This window comes from Aulostomus chinensis, chromosome 21 (genome assembly GCF_037954235.1).
Source record: "Aulostomus chinensis isolate RoL2024-O1b breed Wild chromosome 21, RoL_Achi_v1.0, whole genome shotgun sequence".
In the NCBI taxonomy this organism is placed as follows: domain Eukaryota; kingdom Metazoa; phylum Chordata; class Actinopteri; order Syngnathiformes; family Aulostomidae; genus Aulostomus; species Aulostomus chinensis.
Genome location: NC_141340.1, coordinates 13,037,865 through 13,060,532, shown reverse-complemented (window position 1 = coordinate 13,060,532; position 22,668 = coordinate 13,037,865). Strand labels below are relative to the sequence as shown.

Here is a 22,668-nt window from a genome sequence, read left to right as displayed (position 1 = left end):
GAACAGCCTTAAGCTTGAAATACTTAGGATGTTCTCTTTCCAAATGGTAGATGAGGGTTTTGCTCCCGAACAGATAGAAAAATGAAATATTCAAACGGGTATGGATGGGACACGGTAGGTAGGCAGATGTTAGGTCATAGAGTTCACAGTTCAGAGGCGAGACCTCTGCTTGACCCCTGTGTGTCACCAGAACTGTGGTGATGACATCAGCAAGTATGTAGCGCCCAGTGTGTGTGTGTGTGTGTGTGTCTGTGTCTGTGTGTGCGTGTGCGCACGCATACTGTCGTTGCGGTTGTGGCTTTGGCTTCGACGTGACCTCACTGCAACGGTCTCAGGGAGTTTCTCGGTTAAGTTGAGCCATGGAACATTTTCATCGTCAGCCGACAATTTAAAACTCGGCACGGAAACTTTATAGGTTACATTCAGAATTATTGCATTTTATTACATTTCAACCCATTTTAGATACTGGATGGTGAAACAATTGCTGTGTCTGCATATTATATCCATTTGCAGAATAATGCTGTTTACTGTTAACCCAGTATTATCTAATAACTGCAAAGACATGAAAGGTTTTTAAGCAACAACTCCATACTAATGGCTTCCATCTGTGCTGTGGGAAATCCCCTCCTTTCTCCACGGGATGCCTCCTCTCTTTCTTCCCTTTCTTCTCTCCTTCTCTGTTCATCCTGTCATGTGTTCTCTCCAAGGACCAATCTATCAGGCATATTCTTCCCTTTTTGTTTTGGCTGTTTCTGCTTCAGCTTCTTGTGCTACTCAGCTAGTCTCGAAAAGTTCAGAGCTGAAGCATTTAGTCGGCGTGTTGAGGCGCACAAATTTTACTGGATTGAGATTGGATAAAACCTGATAGAACTGATGGATTTGAATATAGAAAACTCTCCGCACAATTTTTAAGCTTTTAATTATTTTATATATTTTTTCAACCTTATTAACAGTAGTGTCTGCAAACAGGGTTTATACAGTCACGGAAAACCTGAAAAAGTCATGAAATCTGAATAAAGGCAATTTTCGCACCTTCGAAACTTTTTGAAATTGGATATGTCCTGGAATATTGCTTCAAACGTACCTGCATATTAGCATGTACACATTTGAGTGGAGAGAGGTGTCAAAACTCTTCTTGTCAGTATTAATTTACTTAAATGCACGTTATATCATTCTTTTTAATTGAATGTATATGTTTCAATGGAAATACATGATTTAAAGAATTATGTCGATGAAAAATGTCCTCAAAGTCATGCAATTTTATAAACGCATGTGAACCCTTTGCATAATGAAGGCTGAAAAAATGTGCCAGTGCATAAATATGAAATTGTTTTTTGCCAGTGGATATTTACAGACGCACAAATGTCAGTATTTGGTTGTTTTCCTCATCTTTTCTGATGGTAAATTTGCCAGGTTTTTAGTTAATCAGTCAACTAATCTGCATATTAACGAGTCATAAGTCATCCTATAACTGATCAATTTCATTTAACATACTCAATAACTGCATTTACAAGTAACTGATATAAACAGTAAATAAATACTGCACTGTGCTTTAGTCTTCTGACATTTTTTGTGTGTGTTGTCAATTTAATAGTAAGACCAATAAAAAGTAACGGCCCAACTTTGACTTTCCCTGCATAGTTATAATTATTTACTGTAAAATCTATAATATAACTAACTTCAGCTCGCCCTGCCAAAACTTTTAACTCAACGGGGCCCAAATATTTCTACATTAATTTGTTTGAATTTGTAATTTTTAGGTTTGGTTTGAGAGCGTGGGTTGTTTGTTTTGGTCTGTGTGTGTGTGTGTGTGTGTGTGTGTGTGTGTGTGTGTGTGTGTGTGTGTGTGTGTGTGTGTGTGTGTGTGGGTGTTTGTGAGTGGGGTTGTGGGGGTGGTTAGGCTCACTGATCGGCCAAAGCGAGGCTATGGAGGGAGGTTTGTGGAAATGGTAATCATTTGTCGTATTGATTCCGCTGTAGCCCGGGTAGCCGGCGCACACAAACTCCAACGCACACATGTACACACATTCGCAGACACTAACCCACTCACATACAGACAGACGCAGAGTTGCGTGGCAGGAATAGACCCCTTCATATTGATCCCCTTCACATTCCCTTAGCTTGGCTGCCACACACACACACACACACACACACACACACACACACACACACATACACATACAAACACAGCAACACCGCTCACATACTCACATTTCCAGGGTCCATTTCCACTGCTTTAGATTTGCAAAAAACTGGATTTTGTAATTAAATTCTTTTTGTGTGTTTGTCTTTAATCTTAGTGGAAGATTCCAGAACTGTTATTTGATTATGTTTTTGTGTCAGTTTCATACTGACGCTTCTATATGACCTACATAGGTTAACCAGACCCTTGGACAGCGGAAGTTCTGTGTGTGGAACCGTTTCCTCTTAATAATCAGATGATTTTTGTTGCAGGGCTGCAGCAGTTCACCAAAACCATGGTTCATTTTCCATTGCGGATTCATGTGTTTGGGCCATGGTTTTGGTTCAATTTGAGGAAGGACGAAACGAAAGAACAATAACATAACAGAAACATACAAACAAAGGGTTGAAACGAAGGAAAAAACATAGGTGTGACATTAGTTCGCTGCCCTTTGTCAACATTGCCAATCTGGAAAACTAAAATTTCCAACTGATATAAGTTTTGTTTCCTTGTGTAAAAGAAAAATTGAGATCCACGTAAGCCAATTAAATGTCTGAATTTTTCGTGTTTTTTTTTTCTGTTTGGTTTTGCATCCCCAATATGTAGACATGTAACATAATGATTATTTTCTATTAATCCATCCATCCATTTTCTTCCGCTTATCCTGTCAAGGGTCACGGGGGGCTGGAGTCTATCCCAGTGGCTTTCGGGCGAGAGACAGGGTTCACCCTGGACAGGTCACCAGTCCATCACAGGGCCAACACATAGAGACAGACAACCATTCACACTCACAGTCACAGCTACGGTCAGTTTAGAGTATCAATCAGCCTCGTCCCCTCTTGATGTCTTTGGACTGTGGGAGGAAGCTGGAGTACCAGAGAGAACCCACACAGGAACAGGGAGAACATGGAGACTCCACACAGAAAGATCCTGTGCTGGAGCCGGGACTCGAACCCAGAACCTTCTTGCTGTGAGGGGACAGTGCTGACCACTGCACCACCGTGCCATCTATTTTCCATTAATATTATAATTAATAAAAATTAGAATATTAATAAAAAACTAAAATGTTGCATTTTTGACCATCGCAATATTTTTTTTTTAACTTCATTGGGTTATCCACAGGCGGCACAGTGGTGCAGTGGTGAGCGCTTTCGCCTCACAGCAAGAAGGTTCTGGGTTCGAGTCCCGGCTCCAGAACAGGATCTTTCTGTGTGAGTCTCCATGTTCTCCCTGTTCCTGTGTGGGTTCTCTCTGGTACTCCAGCTTCCTCCCACAGTCCAAAGACATGCAATTGGGGACTAGGCTGATTGATACTCTAAATTGACCGTAGGTGTGACTGTGAGTGTGAATGGTTGTTTGTCTCTATGTGTTGGCCCTGCGATGGACTGGTGACCTGTCCAGGGTGAACCCCGCCTCTTGCAGGCCTCTGGTAAACACTACCGATCTGGGTCAGTGGGGCTTCCAACGTCAACATACAGTAAACTGAAATGTCGTTATAGTTACTTTAAGTTTTAAACAATGATATGAAATTCTTAAATGATTGAAATTCATATTGACTTCACCAAAGAAGACTGAAATAACTTGACTTTCATTTAATAAACACTATCAGTCAAAAGTTTGGACACCTTCTCATCTAATGGTTTTTCTTTATTTCATGACTATTTACATTGTCAGTTCTCACTGAAGGCATCAAAACTATGAATGAACACATATGGAATTATGAAGTTGACAAAAAAGCGTGAAATAACCCAAAATGTGTTTTACCTTTCAGATTCTTCAAAAATGGCCACCCTTTGCTTTGATTACTGCTCTGCACACTCTTGGCGTTCTCTCGATGAGCTTCATGTGGTCGTCACCTAAAATGGTTTTCCAACAGCCTTGAAGGAGTTCCCAGAGATGCTGAGCACTTGTTGGCACTTGTGCCTTCACTCTGCTGTCCTTCTCATCCCAAACCATCTTGATTGGGTTTAGGTCAGGTAACTGTGGAGGCCAGATCATCTGGTACAGCACTCCATCACTCTCCTTCTTGGTCAAATAGCCCTTACACAGCCTGGAGGTGTGTTTGGGGTCATTGTTGTGTGGAAGAATCAATGATGGTCCAACTAAATGCAAACCGGATGGGATGGCGCATCGCTGCCGTGTGGTAGCCATTGTGGTTCAGTGGGCCTTCATTACTTTCAGTATTGAATAAATCCCCAACAGTATCGCCAGCAAAGCCCCCCCCCCACACACACACACACACACGCACACACCGTAACACCTCCTCCGTCATGCTTCACGGTGGGAGCCATGCATGTAGAGACCATCCATTCAACTTTTTTGCATTGCAAAAAGACACAGCGGGTGGAAGCAAAACTCTCAGATTTAGACTCAGACCAAAGCACAGATTTCCACTGGTCTAATGTCCATTGCTTGTCTTTCTTGGCCCAAACAAATCTCTTCTTCTTGTAGTGGTTTCTTGGCAGCTATTTGACCATAAAGCCCTGATTGGCGCAGTCTCCTCTGAACAGTTGACGTAGGGATGTGTCTGCCACTAGAACTCTGTGTAGCATTTATCTGGGCTCAATCTGAGGTGCTGTTAACTTTCAATTTCTGAGGCTGGGGACTTGGATGAATTTGTCATCAGCAGCAGAGGAGACTCTTGATCTTCCTTTCCTGGGATGGTCCTCATGTGAGCCAGTTTCGTTGTGGTGCTTGATGGTTTTTGCGACTGCACTTGGGGACACATTCAAAGGTTTTGCAATTTCCCAAACTGACTGACCTTCACTTCTTAAAGTAATGATGGACTGTCATTTCTCTTAACTTAGCTGGTTGGTTCTTGCCATCGTATGAATTCTAACAGTTGTCAAATAGGACTGCCAGCTGTGTAACAACCTGACTTCTGCACAACACAACTGATGGTCCCAACACCATTAAGAGGGCAAGAAATTCCACTGATGAACCCTGACAAAGCAAACTTGTGGAGTGAAAACATTTCAGGTGATGACATCGTGAAGGGGCGGCTCGGTGGTGCAGTGGTCAGCACTGTCGCCTCACAGCAAGAAGGTTCCGGGTTTGAGCACAGGATCTTTCTGTGTGGAGTCTCCATGTTCTCCCTGTTCCTGTGTGGGTTCTCTCTGGTACTCCAGCTTCCTCCCACAGTCCAAAGACATCAAGAGGGGACGAGGCTGATTGATACTCTAAATTGACCGTAGGTGTGACTGTGAGTGTGAATGGTTGTCTGTCTCTATGTGTTGGTCCTGTGATGGACTGGTGACCTGTCCAGGGTGAACCCGCCTCTCGCCGAAAGCCGCTGCGATAGGCTCCAGCCCCCCCACAACCCTTAACAGGATAAACGGTAGAAAGTGGATGGATGGATATCATGAAGCTCATTGAGAGAAGACCAAGGGTTTTTCAGCACTGGCAACAAAACAAAGGGTGGCTTCTTTGAGAAATATTAAATATAAAATATATTTCCCATTATTTAACAGTTTATATTTGCAACATAACTCAATATATCTTGCTTCATATATTTGATGTCTTCATATGCATTTACAATATAGAAAAATGGAAAAAAAAATGTTGAATGAGAAGGTGTGTCCAAACTTTTGACTGAGAGTGTATAAAGTGACAAATTCAATTTTTTTTTTAATGTTTGTGCAGGTCAGTGGCTGTGAAGAGGGAGATGGAGGTGATGGAGCTCAGGAAGAACCTTCATCAAGCTGAGAGAGAGAAACAGGAAGTACAGGTCCAGGTAAATAAACGAACACTCGACCTGACAGACAACAAATTCAAATTCTGATTGTTTGGGTGCACAGGAAGGGTGGGGTTTGTCACCCCAACCATTCAAATACCATCAGTGATGCCATTACTCACATTACGCTACATCATTTTCATCTCTTCATGTCACTTAAACTTAATTATCTAATCTTGCTGCTCATTTTATACTTAAAGTGGTTTAAAGTTCTCCTCTCCTCTTTTCTTCCAAAGGTCTCTCCATCAAGGTCTCCCTAACCTTTCCTTCCTTACACTTCTCTCTCTCTGCATCCCCTCTACTTTTTGATGATTAGTGGCATATATCCACTGCTAGAGCCTGGATTATCTTGTCCAAGAGAGGGAGGGGTGTATGCGGGACCTAAACCTGGCAAGGTGATTTGGAGAGTTAATTCCTGGGTGTAATATTCCCTGATATTCCCTAATGTTCTGGCTGGGAGCGGGGAAAATCTCAGGGGAGAGCGGTTGTCAGAGCTGAGCCGGCGCTGTACAAAGGCAGAATGGATAATTAAGGGTAAACCCAGGACGGGGGAAGTGATGTTCATTTAGATTCGACAAACTTTGAATTCTCTCTTAAGCTTCTGTGAACCCTGCTGCTCTCTTGGATTTTGATTTTGCATTTAGTTCAATTTCTCCTTTAAGTGTCTCTCTTTCTTCTTGTCTGTTTCTGTTCTTTCTCTCTTTGTTTTTTTGTCTTTTCCTCCCTTTCAATTCTTTCACATGTTCCCTAGTCTTACTCTTCCCCTTCACCTTACTCCTCTTTCAAATTCTGCCCTAGTGAATAATGCAACCCACATAGCACGGCTCCCCTTTTTTCTCAGCATTAGTGCACCAGGGTTTGGCAATAGTGAAAGCGAGGGAGACACTGGTCAGTCAACATCCAGTCAAAATTGTAAACTGGTAAAACTCCTTTTCATCTTAGCCTTTGCTATCTATCCGTCTTTTTCTCTCCTAAACTTTTTAAGATCAAACATATTGAAGGACATGAGTGGATTTGTTTTGGTCAGTAACATACATAGAACATTTTCAGAGTGTACTTGCTCAACCGATATATCAGGGTGGTTGATAATGCCCTCTCTATAAATGTACGTCACTGTCGATGTGTATATTGTCAATTTTTTATTTATTTATTTTTAATTTCACACAGAATAAGTGAGAAAGATGTTTGGGGTATTGTATAATTATTCAGTTCAGTTTATGATGTCAGTGCACTGATGCCATTTTGAAGGATTCTTTTTAAACTGAATAATAATCCTCCATTGCATATCTTTGTCATACGTTTTTGTTATAAGTTTGAAACATCAATAAATACACAGTAACAAATAACAAAACAAGCAATAGAAAGGGAAAGTGGAGTAAGAAAAAAGATCAGTGCACTGATGTCCATTATTTTGGATGATTAGTTATTTATTGACATTTCATTAAATGGTACAAGGTATTGGCTGCACGGTGGTGCAGTGGTCAGCACTGTCGCCTCACAGCAAGAAGGTTCCGAGTTTGAGTCCCGGCTCCAGCACAGGATCTTTCTGTGTGAGTCTGCATGTTCTCCCTGTTCCTGTGTGGGTTCTCTCTGGTACTCCGGCTTCTTCCCACAGTCCAAAGACATGCGATTGGGCACAAGGCTGATTGATACTGTTGATTTTTTGTCCATCCATCCATTTTCTTCTGCTTATTCCTGTTAAGGGTAGTGGGGGGGCTGGAGCCTATCCCAGCAGCCTTCAGGTGAGAGGCGGGGTTCACCCTGGACAGGTCACCAGTCCATCACAGGGGCAACACATAGAGACAGACAACCATTCACACTCACAGTCACATCTACGGTCAATTTAGAGTATCAATCAGCCTCGTCCCCTCTTGATGTCTTTGGACTGTGGGAGGAAGCTGGAGTACCAGAGAGAACCCACACAGGAACAGGGAGAACATGGAGACTCACACAGAAAGATCCTGTGCTGGAGCCGGGACTGGAACCTGGAACCTTCTTGCTGTGAGGCAACAGTGCTGACCACTGCACCACCGTGCTGCCCGTGGATTTTTTGTAACAAGTATTTAATAATCATATTGAGGGATAATGCAAAAAAAACTATTTGTTTTTCAATATTAGAAATTTATTCATGTTATTGGTAAGAGAGGGGCCATAGAGGGGGAAAAAGTAAATTTCGTGGCCACAAATAACTTGTTCCCACAAATGAATCAAAGTGATGGAAAATGTTATTTTCTGATCTCTCAACTATAAGATAATCAGATTTAGAGAACAAGTTCTCTCTCATGACCTCAGATTAACTAAATTAATGTGTCAAGTTATAGTATATGGCCACAAATTGATTAATTGAGTAAAAGTTAAACCTCATGACCTCAAAATAAATGAACTGATGGAACAAGTTATTTTTTTGTTGCCTCTAAATAACTAAATTGAGAGAGCAAGCTATATCATGGTACTTCAAAATGTATTTTTTTGTCTATGACCATTGCAGGCCTCCATCGTAACAGCATCAGCTCCAAACACCTCCGAATGCTCTTATGTTTTTGTGTATATACTTTATTTGTATCTGTGTATTCATTGCCGGTTCACGCACTCATTCGCAGTTCCTCGTAACTCCGCTTTGCATTCTCAATGCCTTTCATCATCTCAACAATAGATGAGCTTTGAATTTGACTCCCAAACAGTGTTTAAACACCAGTGTGATGGTCGTTCTGACTATGACTCCTTCATTAGGTCCCAATCGCTGTTATTGACCAGGAGAAGATGAATTATCCGCTGCTGCAAAAAAATCAAAGGGTTTGAAATGGTAAATGGTACACTACAGTGGCCTATAGAGGAAATCTATATTACAAATTGCCTCGGTGCACAGTAGCTGAACTTCAGATAGCTCTGTCTTTGTTTGTGTGTATGATTTTGTATGCACACACACGGTGTGTTTGAGGTGACATGAGCTGTTGTGGTTTTTGCTTCATATCGCTTTATCAGTCTTTTGATATGAAGAAAATGATTTGCATTTTATCAGCCTATCAGATTTGTGTGTACATGTATATAAGACACACACACACACATGCACTTGGAGCTGTCCCTCTGCATGAGTCCAGTTAAACCCCACAAGTCAAGTCATGGTAAACACAAGACATGTTTTTGCTGCTTCAAAAAAAAAAAAAACCACACACACGCCATAACTGACACATTTTCTCTCTCACACATACACATATTTATCATCATTAGTGTGTTTACCTCAACTTTTTTTTTGCAAAATAAAAGATTTCAAACAGTCTTAATGAGAATTTGCAGAGATGTTTTTCAGATAGCCAAAGTTTTGATGTTTTACATGCTCATGAGCCCCAAACTTTACAGCTATTGATGTCATGCTATAGAAATGCAATTAAAATTGTAATCACTGCAGGTCAATGGGGGCAGTGGAGTGATTAGAGAGACTAGCTGGTATCCTTGAGCAAGATGCTAAATAACAAACTGCTCCAATAGACTTTTATATTTTGCGCAGTCGGGTACTGGGAGAGGAACAGCCTCTCTGCTTTTGAACAAATGTGTCCCCTCCACTGACATTTTCAAGACAAATTCTAAGAAAAATTTAAATAGCATTCACTGTAGTTCCAATTCATTATTTTTGCATTATTTAAATGAGTTATATTAATGATTAATACTATACAGACAAAAATACCTTGAATTTTTTTAAAAGAGTACTCAATAAGTAAGATATAAAGAAATTGGCCATATTATTAAGTCCAGTGATGTGAAAAACATTGATTTTCATGTTACATTGGCACCTGTCAGTGGCGGGGAGAGCATATGAGTTAGGAAGTGAACCTTTTATCCTTGAAGTTGATCTGTTAGAAGGAGGAAAAATGCTGAATGGAAGGATATTAGTATACAGTAGTTGACAAGGTTTGTTAGGTCTTGTTGGGTGGTCCTGGTCTGTAGAGTTGGGACCTACAACACGTGGTTCAAGGAATCAGTGAATCATTGCAGGGTGCCCAAGGTTCATTGATGCACATGGGGAGTGAAGGCCAATCCGTGTTATCGGATCCCACAGAAGAGCCATTGCTGAAGAGTTAATTTTGGTTCTGGTAGAAAAGTATCAGAACACTGTTTACCTCAGCTTGCTGGGTAAGAGGCTGTGTAGCCATTGGAAGGTCAGAGTGCCCCATGCTGTCCCCTGTCCTCCATCAACAATGGCCATAATGGCCCCTAAAACTGTAATTGAAGAAGTTGTCCTGCTTAAAGGAATAATTTTTTTGTTGATATGGTGTGGATAAGTGGGTGTGGCCCAAATGGTTCAGGAATGGTTTGAGGAACACAACAAGGAGTTCAAGGCATTGATTTGGCCTCCAAGATCTCCAGGTCTCAATCCAATCAAGGATCCATGGCATGTGCTGGACAAACAAGTCTGATCCATGGAGGGTCCAAAATGATCTGCTACTGATGGCTCAGTGCCAGATACCACAGCACACCTTCAGCGGTCTAGTTGAGTCCATACGTGGACTCGTCAAAGCTGTTTATGCGGCAAACGGTGGACCGGCCCAGTATTTGGAAGGTGGTCGTAATGTAATGGCTCATCGGTGTATGTATACACCAAAAGCAATATGTAAAATATAATTTTAATAAATATCTTTATTAGGTTCAGTTGAAGAAATACCAAAATAACAAATTGAACATACATTAAAAACTGTTTCCTCATGATTCAGGTTGGACTTTCAGTGGGAAACTTTTGATGGATCACCCAGTACCAGAACAGTTTGGTTTAAAATCACAACTGTCCTCAGAGATTGCTGTAATACCTTTGTGGACCTCAAGTTGTTTTCCATTTTACTCCTGATGGAATTCCGCTAGTCAACTCTTGTTGTGCTATAAAAAAAATGGCTTGACTTGTCTTAATATGTTAAGTGTTCACGCAAAAAGTTTTCTTCAATTCTATTTGCCAGTCCAGCAGAGATTGACAGTGATTTAGTAGTTCTCTCATCATTTATGGCTAGGATACACAGGTATTCATCCTCACCTGGAAGACTGTCCTGTATAATAAGAAACATGGCTGTGTATTAACAGAGTGTTATGTGTTTGTATTTTGTGGGGATTTTACAGTGTGTCTCTTAAAATTGAGGTCAAATTGAGAAAATTCTGATAATTGATTTCATCATTATACCTTCTAGAAGCTGCTCTTGGCCTAATTAGGTTAGAATGACCCACACTAGATCAACATTTTTACACACACACACACACACACAGGCACACTTAGGTTAGATGATGGAGAAATGAGAGGAGACAAATGATGCTCATTTGTTTAGATGATGAACAAAGAGAAGTGGTCCAATTGTCTGACTGGTTAACCATGGAATGGAGTGTGTGTGTGTGTGTGTGTGTGTGTGTGTGTGTGTGTGTGTGTGTGTGTGTGTGTGTGTGTACAATCACCTTCCCACACAGCTCATTAAGCTACAGACTAATTCATTTGAGGGGTGGGGTGGACAGTCGAGAAAGCAAACTCATCTGTTCTTCTTGTATTGTCACTGCTTTTACAACACCTCTGTGTGTCCAGGTATTATTTGTATTTTCATCGTTTAATGTACTTTATTTATACAAATGAAAAATCTCTAAAAAAATGATAGTTCTGTAGTATCATGTTTTTCTGGCATGTCAGATGTGGATTTTAGGGGAAAGAAGATAAATAAGTGTTTACGGGTGCCAGTGAACAAAGTTGTATTATGTCTAAAAACCCAAGTTTTGACAAATAGGATATTTTTGGCACAACAATCTGAACTATGTCAGATAGTTTGTTTCAAGACCAAAGAGATCATAGAGGAGAGGAGACTCTTTTTACCTGCAAATATTTGGTAGTTCGTTGGATGGACCATCCTTGTGTCAGGTGCTAAATTCAGCCAATCAGATTGATTGAATCAGTCTGCGGAGGTGTGTGATGGAGAGAAACCTTCAGCGGTGTTTTTGCTCTTCAGTTTTGCCGGGATATAAGATTCTGGAACTTTTCTGATGTAACTGATGCTAGCGCAGCATTTATGCTAACTTCTTCTGGAGCCTCCATCATCACACATAAACCACACCCACCAAAGGACCCTGACTGATCAAACCACTGCTGTTTCAGATACAAACACTGAACTGAAATTCTTACTGATTGCTTAATGATCTTGTTCGTGGAAAATAAAGCAATGGAATGTGAAAACAAACTTTACCAATACTTCAAAAAATGCAATATTTTCTATATATGTGTGTGTGTGTGTGTGTGTGTGTATATACAGCATTAAAAGGATTCCTGCAAACTTCATCCAGATGCAAGTAGAAGAAGACACTTCTCCTGAGACTTGTAATGCAGTTGTACTCATGCGGGCTGGATGTAGAATAGGGGTCTTCGATAATGGTAGCTGCTGATAAACAACTCAGCATGCGTAGGAGAGTGTGTGATGAAAGGACTGAGGGAAAAGGAGTCAGGCCATGGAGCGGCAGACGAAGGTAATTAAAGAAGCCATCATCAGCATCATTAATATGCTAGATCTGCTGTGGCCCACTGACTAGTCTAATGGAGAACATGTCATCATCGTCACCATTAGGGAGAGTGGGACACACACAAACACACGCACTCACCGTCTTAATGTTGGGTCACGCCATGATTATCACCATTAAGCCCAGAGTGAGAAGACCTGCTCATCACGCACACACACACACACACACACCCATATACAGCACTTGCAGATCTTTAATTCAGACCCTGAGAGTGATAAGTATGCATATTTAAGTGATGTCAGTCCTGTTGGCTCTTTTAATTAGACAGAATGAATGAATGTTTTATAAAAAATGTGTTTAACAATAAATGTGTTCATTAATTTGATGAGAGGATGTGCTGTGATGAGCTTAGTGGAACAGAGTAATGGCTCGTGTTCATCTCAGGGAGTTTGATGATGACGATGACGACGCCGCCAACATCCAGACGATCTGTTTCTGATTCATTCCTCAATTTCACTTCCCTCTCCTCAAGTTCACTTTGATTTACGCTACGCTACGTATGGCGCGACCTTGAGCGGATCAGTCTGTTTTAGTGAGAATGCACTTTTGTCCTGTGCAGTTAATGTGCAATGTGATACCAGTTCACAGCTCCACGGAGAACAGAAGAGATGGAAAAACCATTAAAGTCCCCACGCATTTCTTTTTCTTTCTGTCTGCAGGACGGCTTTGTCTTGAAAAGTTCATCCAGATGTATACACTCAGAACGAGTGTGTGTCCACAAAATCTATCTTCCATCAATGAGAAGCACGGTCTATCGACTTCTTTGATAGAATAAACTATCAGAAATAATAAGTAACTGTTTCAGCTGCTGTTAAGATTCCAAATCCTCCAGCAGCATCGCAATAGTCAACTCATATTTTCTAGCGTGTAACAGAAAGGAGCAGCGGCATCGCCAGACTCGGCTCTAAGTATGTCCCAAATGTATTTTGTTGCCCCTTTTAGCGCCCCCCCCCCCCCCCAATCATCTGCTAAAATATTTGTGCAACAAAACCAATCTAAATGTTAAGCAGATTTACGACTACTCCTCCCCCCGTTTGCAATCGCACCTCCCTGTGTCCTTTCCCCCCCCTTTTTCTGCAAGTGTCCCTCCCTCTTTCTGTCTCTCACACACACACACACACACGAACACACACACACCCTCCTTTGACAATGGTGGAAACAGAGTGATGGTGTGTAATTTAGTCCTAATCACAACATCAGACTTGCGCTGCGATTTACATCCCTCCACCAGCCGAGCCAGTCAGACAGTCAGGAGGGAGATGTTAATGTGAAACCCCAGGTAATTACTGTCATTACAGGATGTTACAGATCCTGCCCGTGTGTGTGTGTGTGTGTGTGTGTGTGTGTGTGTGTGTGTGTGTGTGTGTGTGTGTGTCTGCGCGCGTGCACGCATGCGTTCGCAGGCGGGCTTGTGTAGCGAGGCATTGTGAGTGATTGTACATTTTTTGCATATATAATTATACTGGATGTTTGAATGTGTGCTTTTGCCCAATAAGCTCACAACTTCTGGTGACAATAGTCCAACAGCAATGACATCACAAACAACAGGAGACAGTATTTTTTTCACGGTTGATGACCGTTATTACAACTGATGCCCTGATTCAGTTTACTCATCAAATTTTAATGATTCGCTTGATCTAATTTCTGTTTTCCCACAAATTTATTCTTTGTTTGTTGAAATGCATTTCAGCCTTAATCCAAATGTGAAACTCTTCACCGTGATGTCCCATTTGCAGTGTTGTTTTGCACCTCAGTGTGAAGTGACATCATTTTAGGGGACATTTTGTGTGTACTGGACAAACAGTTTTATTCTTAAGCGTCATATGATCCCTACCATCACCTTCACCTCTATGTTATAGCTCATTATACTTTATTTTGTATTGCAGCACATGTAAGATGGAGAAAGCTTTGTATTCAGAGCCCCCCCTCCCACTGACCCCAAACCCTGCTAACATCTGGCTTTTGTCTGCAGTGGGAAAGTTTAAAAGGCAAGCGATCCCAGGTCTGATGACTGTGGAGTAGATGCAGGTATTTTGATTGGCATTGATGTAAACGCAAACTCTGCTGAGCATTTTTAGATGCAACTCTCCTCCTGCATGATACTATGACACCCAAAACTTCTGCTTTTTTTTGTCATTCCAGTCACAAACAGAATGCCCACACGCATTTAATCAGCGTGCCAACATCGTTCAGACCAAATACGAGTTTTAAAAAGAGTCTGAAGCGCCGTGTCACTACCCTCCATGTATGTGACATTGAATGTGATGCGCCAGTAAATAAAGGAAACACAGAGAAACTTAATTCATGGACTCACAATGGGAAGAGAGTCAGTCGTTTGTTTTTTAGCAAGTTTACCCGGATTAAAAAACACCTGTGTGTATGCACGAGTCTGTGCAGTGGAAACAGGGAACGTCTTCCTTATACATCAGGTACTGCAAGTGCGGTACAATAATTGCTTATATAGCAGTATTTTATATGTGTACATAAAAAACACCTGAAATTGTGACTTAACCCGCCCTCCCCCCCAAAAAACAAAAAAACCCAAAACATTATTTTGAACTTTGGAAATATTCAATTTCTGTAGATCAGGAACTAACATGTTGCTATTGAAGGTCAGTTCATTTGAGGTGAAGTTATTAGTAAGTTAAAAACTTACATCCAGGATTTATTTATTTATTTATTTATTTACTGCCTCAGGCAACTAAAAAGTTTTATTTTCACTGAGAGGATGCAAAAGCCCACTGCTAATACTGTATGTGGAAACATTTTCTAATTTCCATTTAATCACCAGATCAACAGACATGAAGCAGCTGTAAAATTCTATAAACGCCACTTAGACCTGATGATTTTATCCCTTTACCCTTAATGGGTTTTCCGATATTGTCAGTTTTCACTGAAGTCACGTGATCAGTTTTTTCCTTCACTTTGTCACTAACAAATGTATGTTATTTCTGATGCATTGAACTCCCTATGATGGCGACCGAGAGGAGAAAATATATGAAATGAAACACAAAATTCATTCACAAATGGGTCCAAAAAAAACCATTTTCAGAATGCAGTTAATCACATGACATTTCTAATACTTAAATCATAGGTAATATGTTGGAAAGTTGTTTTTTTTTTTTTTTTAACATCTCCCCAAGTCTTTGTGGGTAGATGGCATTGTATATCAAGGTGTTTCCATGGCGATAATGCCTCATGTGTCAGGTCCCCCCAGAGTTTAGGCCCGGAAATGTCCTGACTGATAAGCAGAATGAAAAAGTCAGCAGTTTGGCCACTGCCATCCCATCCTTCTGTCCAATCTCAGCCTGCTGCTGCTCTCTTCTGTCCTCCATCTTTCCTCTTTCACTCTGCTTAATACCTCACCTTGCTATTTATACCTGCATCTGTAAATGCCATCTGTTTCATCAGTCTTGGCTTCTTTCCTATTCACTGAGTTCTTCTCTGCAATTGCTCAGTTTTTTGACATTTATTTCCCCTTTCTTTCCCATCAATTAGAGCCTTCTTTATCCCCTCTTTTTTTTAAAACATTTTATCCATACACATCATGTGGCATTGTTGGCATTTAACAAAAAGTAACTGTCTGTGTTGCAATCAATAACATTTGGATCTAAACTACAGGTTGAAACGCTCCAGTGCAAGCTGGAGAGAATGCGATCAGACAATGCAAACCTTCGTCATGAGAGCCAGCTGGCCATAGCCAATGTCAAACGCTGGATCACTGAACAAAAGTATGAAAGCTAATGCATTGTTGACTGTATTTATGTATAATGTGTATCTGAACACACACACACACACACACACACACATATATATATATATATGTGTGTGTGTGTGTGTGTGTGTGTGTGTGTATTTAAGTGTAAATAATGGTAACATTTGCTTCATTGTTGTAGTTTTTTAGTTTTTATGGATATTTCACAGCATGAGGCCAATTTAAATGAATCTATTTCTCAGTTTACTGCGTTTTGGTGTCCATAATTAAAGCTGTTAAACTGGGAGTGTATCTGGAGTGGCTTCAATGTTCAGTTCATAAGCTTGTGTTCCTCTTTCAGAGCTTCCAATAAGAGCCTCGCCACCCAGATGAAGGCCCAGAACAAGGTGCTCCTCGTTGTCACCGAAGAAAAAGAGTGAGATTTTTTTCCTTAAAAGATGTGTGTCTTTGTGTCTGTGTGTGTGTGTGTGTGTGTGTGTGTTTGTCTGAGATGCAGATTCAAATCACACTCAAGTCGCTCCCACATGTTACTTGAGACTTAACTTGGGATTTGTCTTTAAAAGACATCAAGAAACTATCGAGCTGAATGTCGTACCCATATATACAATTTATGTATCCTTACGCATCTGGGATACCGCGGCAACAAAGCCCTGTTGCAGCAGAACGCCTTCGCCATTTGACGTAACTGGATGTGACTGATGTCAAAATAAAGCCTGTTGGATCCAACACATCTACCTTTATTATGCGTGCATCAGAATGAGTCAGTCACTTAATGTGAAAGTTAGCATTTGTTAGTAAACATTTTCAACCTTAGATTTGTGGGTCCTTAAAGGGATATTTTCACCCAAAATGTGTATTTTGCCTTTCAAAGATGTTTTTTTTCTCAGCTGCAAGACTTCTTTGTGACTCCGGGATGCAGGAAGAGCCAGCCACATATATTGAGCTTCCAGCTAATGGCAACTGAGAGCGAGCAACAACAAAACTGTCAAAAATGTCAATTGACAAACTCTTAAGTGCATCACAATTGTTGCTGTTTGTTTGTTTCTCTCTCAACTTAAAGTGTTAGTGGATAGTTAAGAATGCAAGTTTGAGGACATTTTCAGGCAGTTTTGCGAGCGTTAGCCTTAAGTCGCCATTAGCATCAGGCTAAATATGCCTCGTTTGGTTCTTTCTGCATTCTGAAGTCACAAAGAAAGGATTGAAGGGGGATAAACTTATTCGTGAACTCGAAACGCCGATTTATGAATTCTTGAAGGGCAAACACACACTTTTGGGGTGAAGTGTCAGTGTTTAACTGACTCTATGGTGTAGTCCATTCAGGTCCCCTTGCCAACACTTGTTGGTGAAACCAAAAGACAAAAATATGTGAATAAGTAGTCATTTTTGGAGAGGGGGTTGACATAGAGTGAGACTTGTAACTAAAGACCTGACTTGGACATTCAAGAAAAGTCTTGAGAGCATCTCTGATGTCTTTGTGCTCTCAACCCTTTGCAGTGTATTTGTTTACTGAAGATGTTAAAAGAAAAACCTCAACAAACCACCGCACCTCCAAACTAGGTCACCTTTCCCGCCAGTGTGTACGTGTGTGTGTGTGTGTGTGTGTGCATATACAGTGGTGTTTGTGAGGGATTTATGAACGCTATGTGTGTTTGTGTTGGAGCGATTCAGTTCGACTCTCTGACATACTCACACCTGACAGTCTTTCTGCATGTCTGCATCATCATGACTCATAAAGACGCACAATCGGAGTACACACAGACATGGGCGTGACATCTCCCTCTTTTTAGAGATCAAAGCGGTCTCTCCGACTTCTGTCATCTCACCCTCCTGTGGTGGCATACCTACCTCCACTCAGCCCAGCACAGCCAGGCTTCTCGTTTGAAACATACATTGCATGTGTGTGCATTTTCCCTCTTGTTTCTGTTATGGTAACCAGTAGCAATAGAAGCAGCAGCCTATTTACTCAGCACCTTTTCCTTAAAATATTTCTGTTTCCATATGCTTTGTATCAGCTGTTTAGCAGCAGAGTACATAAATAATACTTCTTTTTAGCAGTTCTGGATTCAGCACAGCAAAAAAAAAATTAAATAAAAATAGCCAGGAGGGTATGCGTGTTATAGGCATGACCATGAAGTGTGGTGGAATATTTTCTCTTCCATGTTAACAAGAGTCTCTTGATGATAATAGCATGTGTCTCGCCTGCCATGTGGTTTAACTCTGTCTCTGCATCTCTTCTGCTTTTATCAGACATCTTCAGGAGGCTAATGACACACTGAAGGCGGAGGTAAAGAGTCTGAAAGAGGTGGCGGATGAGAAGGAGAGAGAGACGGGATGCTTCAAGGTGAACAAGTGCAAGGGAGCACAAGTAGCGAACAACACAAGAGAAACAGAACACAAACGTTGTTTTTTTTTAAATTGCATTGTTTGCAGGCCCGAATCCAAGACCAGTTCGCCCAGCATGATGAGAGGAGGTGAGTCATGAGTGAGTGTGTGACGATACATAGAAGAGCCTACATTTGTACGCATCCACCAGCTGATCAGCATCCCGACAAACGCTTCACCCATTCACACAAAGTCTAACAAACAAAACAAAGCTGATGGTGATAAGAAGTGAATGAAACACCCTGCGGGCCTAACCACCTGTGTGTGTGTGTGTGTGTGTGTGTGTGTGTGTGTGTGTGTGTGTGTGTGTGTGTGTGTGTGTGTGTGTGTGTGTGTTCATTCTGAATATGTTATTCATGCTGAGCCTTTAACAATGATTACACTCCAATCAAGGGCCCATCCTCTCCTGCTTGCCACCCCCATGGCTGTCAGATAGCATTCATCAATGGGGAGAAGATATATTTATTATCTTCATTAAGGCAATGAAAATGAATGTGCCACAGATGGGATTGGGCGTAGGACGGAGGTGAAAAAAGAGGGTGTCTGTAGGGAGGGGGCAACCTGCCTGCAGCACAACTCCCCATAGCCCTTATATGACCCCCTAAGGTCTCCCTCATTAACAACCCCCCCAACCCCCCTTTCTCCTTCCTCCCTTTTTGCTCACCCTGTTTTACACACACTCATGTTGCACCCCCTCCCCTAATGAACCACCAGGCTCTGTTTCCAAAACGGATCAGATTTGTTTTGACTGGGGTAGGTTCCCAATGCTATTCAAAGCTGTCAGTCATTTTAATGATATCATTAAGAGGCCGCGACAGAAAGATGAATCGCTTTTCTTTGTCTTTCCCTCATAATTGCGAACGAGCGAGAGAGAGAGAGAGCAAGAGAGAGGGATGGAGCAAGAGAGGCAGTTCATATAGATGTTGCTGTAAGAGGGGTTTTGATTGAGCGAATATAATAACACGGAATGAGATAAAAACAGTGAATGAAAGCTTCTTCTATAGTGTCTCCTCATCTATTCTTTGTTATGAGGAGTTCTAATTTATTTCATTTCATTATTGCAGCGCACCCCCTCCCCCAACACACACGCACACACACACACACACACACACACACACACACCTGCACTTCCCGAAATGCCATATGTATGAAAATTGTACATCTATAAGGCAACAGATATGTCATGGTATTTGCATGGCAGCCCTATACGTTCACTGTCTAAATCTCATTACTGGTGGCAAAGGGGACATCTTCACAGCGTCTCTATCGCTGACAGCAATCAACACGGTGTGAAGGTTTTGTCATTAGATATGGCTTTATTAAAGAAATATATTGTGATTACACAGCTTCCTGGTTGAAAGCAGCTGCAGAGCCACAACTTCATATTACCTATGTTTTGTGTGTGTGTGTGTGTGTGCGTGCGGCAATGAAGCTCGTGGAAAAGTGAGGAGAATTAGAACACATGGAGAAATTTAAGGTAGACGAAAGATATTTCTGTCAGGTAGAAAATCCTTTTTTTGTAACATTTGTGACTTTATTTTTATTTTTTATAATTCCTCTGATTATATGACATTTTTTATGGCCTTTTATTGTTTACTTCTTTAATTGTTGAATTGTACATGATTTTTTTTTTAACACTTGAAACTTGTTTTCTGCTTTGCAAGATTTCATTCACAGTTTTTCTTTCCTTAACTGCAAAAATCAGCATTTTTTTCAATTGCTTCCATGCCAAGTAGGGATTCCAAATCCGTACCAGTACCAGTACTAGACTGGAAATATAGGATATGCCTCTTTCTCTTGCTTCATAATGCTTCTTATTTTTTCATCAGAATTTTTATTCCAAATTTCCTCCTTTTTTAAAGTTTGTTTCTCTTGTCCCCTCAGCCGCTCCAATATCATGTAAACCAGGGACTCCAAATCACAACCAGATATTCGTACAACTGTAGGACAAGCCTCCTTTTTATTGTATTATATTGCTTACTGTATTTTTAGTTAACATTTTGATGCAAAATTCAGTTGTTTTTTTCCTTTTTTTTCCAATAGTTTCTGTGTCATGTGAACTAGGGACTCCAAATTGTTACCAGATTGCAGTACTCGACTGGAACATCAGGAGACACACCTCTTGTATTGGAGTCTGTTGCCTCCTATGTTTTGTTTGAAGAGGCGGGGTTCACCCTGGACGGGTCGCCTCTCCGTCACAGGGCCATCAGGAGCAATTAGGGGTTCAGTATTTTGGTCAAGAATACTTGGACATGGTCACCGGGGGAGGTGAGGATCGAACCAGCGTCCCTTTGGTTGCCAGACGGCCAAGCTGCTTAAACAACTGCAGGCAAAAGACAGATTTTAGCATGTTTTTTTGAATGATGGGAAATTCAGTCGTGTGTCTTATGTTGACTGTGCTTCACGGCTGTCATGGTGTAGCTCTATCTTTAGGTAAAGAATAAGGAAGAAGGAAAGTCACCTGCGGCAGGAGAGGAGGAGGCAGAGGTCGCTGCATCCTGCTTATAGACTGGAATAATCCCATGTTTCTCTGCCTGAGTGACATGCTTTTTTCTCTTTTTTTTTACAGAGCCAGGGTTGTGTACGAAGATTGATTTATTTTTTTCAGCTCAAACACTGTTTATACAGTCATATTCAAACCATCTAGTGAGAACACACATACTGAATTTGAAAGAAACTGTATTGGATCAGATTTGCTGAGTCTACCTTTAAGGTTTCAGCTATCCCGATGTGTAATACATCAGTTAAGTTTAATACAAGAACCTCTGGTGAAGGCTGGATCGGAGCAGTATATTTTTGCCTAAATAGCTTAAATATATTGCAATCCTGCGTGCACAATGAAGACTTCCAAATGTCTTGTTGGCGTGTTGTCCCTCCCTGGCTGCCCTCCAGAAGTGTTTAATGTGAAGCGCTAGCAGGATCAACTGTGACAACAGCCCTCGCCACGCAAAAATGCCCTTTGTCATGGACGCTGCAAAGCAATATACTGGGAAAGTCCAAATTGCAAAGCAGAAAGAATCAAAATATCTCTGTCTCTTAATTGCAATTCCTGTGCTGAAGCTTCATATTAATTAAATAATAAAATTTATGTTGTTTTTTTTTTTTTTTTTTCTATTTTGCTTCCGGGACTACTGACTCAGTAACTGTGACACAACCCATCCGTGGGGGGGGCTCATAAAGCATCAGACATCATCAGCCGCACCACTAATGATGGGCTTCCAATTAAGAGCACTCTGTGATCACAGCGGAGGATTTGTATAAACACAGAGAAGTGAAGTGACAGCGAAACAGACGAGAAGATAAGAGGGAGACTGAGTCGGGTGTTGCATGAAATTTACAGCAGTGTGAGAGCAATAAATAAGAAAGATGAGAGCTGGATTGGGAGAAGAGAGGAACCATGTAGTTTATTGCCTGGTTTAGAGAGCATGGCAGCTTGGCTTTGACACTAATGACTGTAATTATACACACACTGATTGGGTTAAGCCACTAATTACACACATCCATGTTTGCGTTTAAACACAGGAACAGATGTTTACACGGGCGTCACGCCAGGCACTCAGCGCATCGCCGCGTTCTCACATCGAGTGCATAAATCTCACACAGTTGTCTCAGCGATGGTGATGTTTCATGATCTCCCTGAACACATTACATTACATTACTGTCTTAGCGAGGAGTTTAAATCACCAGGAAGGATCCGTTAAGATGTGGCGCTGCAGGTTTTGTCCTGCAAGTGTCTTGTTTTTCATTTAGCTGTAGCTGTGGAAACCCCCGTATTCATGGAAGATCAAAGGAAATTTCAGCATTTCTACTTATTAATGTTCTTTTTATCATAATTATGGTGTGAAATTAAAAGATCCGGAAGGGTCAGTTGCAATTATTTTCAGTTTATAAATGTCATATTGAGGAAATCTAGTTTACAGAATCATTTCATTGGCCAGGCTAAATTAGTTAGTTGGTAATTGGGCAGTGATTTAAATTATCGTCTGTCAGCTGCTGCAGTTATGGATGGAATGATCCATATGTAGTTCACTCCACTTGAAGTATGTATTTTTTAAATTTAATTTTGTCCTTCTTGGTGTTTAAAACTTGACAGGCATCCCATATGTTAAACTTGCCGTGCAGCAAGGA

General features: G+C 41.1%; 1 protein-coding gene across 5 annotated transcripts in view; it reads left to right on the top strand.

Moving 5' to 3' along the window:
• pmfbp1 (polyamine modulated factor 1 binding protein 1) overlaps window positions 1–22,668 on the top strand; it is a 122,861-nt gene that overhangs the window by 93,250 nt on the left and 6,943 nt on the right. For 2 of the 5 annotated variants that reach the window (XM_086191041.1, XM_086191042.1), the window contains exons 21-25: window positions 5,825–5,915; window positions 16,065–16,174; window positions 16,499–16,573; window positions 18,406–18,499; window positions 18,589–18,629. In XM_086191041.1, the coding sequence (XP_086047167.1) occupies window positions 5,825–5,915; window positions 16,065–16,174; window positions 16,499–16,573; window positions 18,406–18,499; window positions 18,589–18,629 (411 nt within the window). Of the gene's footprint in view, window positions 1–5,824; window positions 5,916–6,151; window positions 6,399–14,415; window positions 14,472–16,064; window positions 16,175–16,498; window positions 16,574–18,405; window positions 18,500–18,588; window positions 18,630–21,109; window positions 21,431–22,668 lie in introns of those variants that run through there. The other 3 variants (XM_086191043.1, XM_086191044.1, XM_086191045.1) reach the window with 3 other exon arrangements.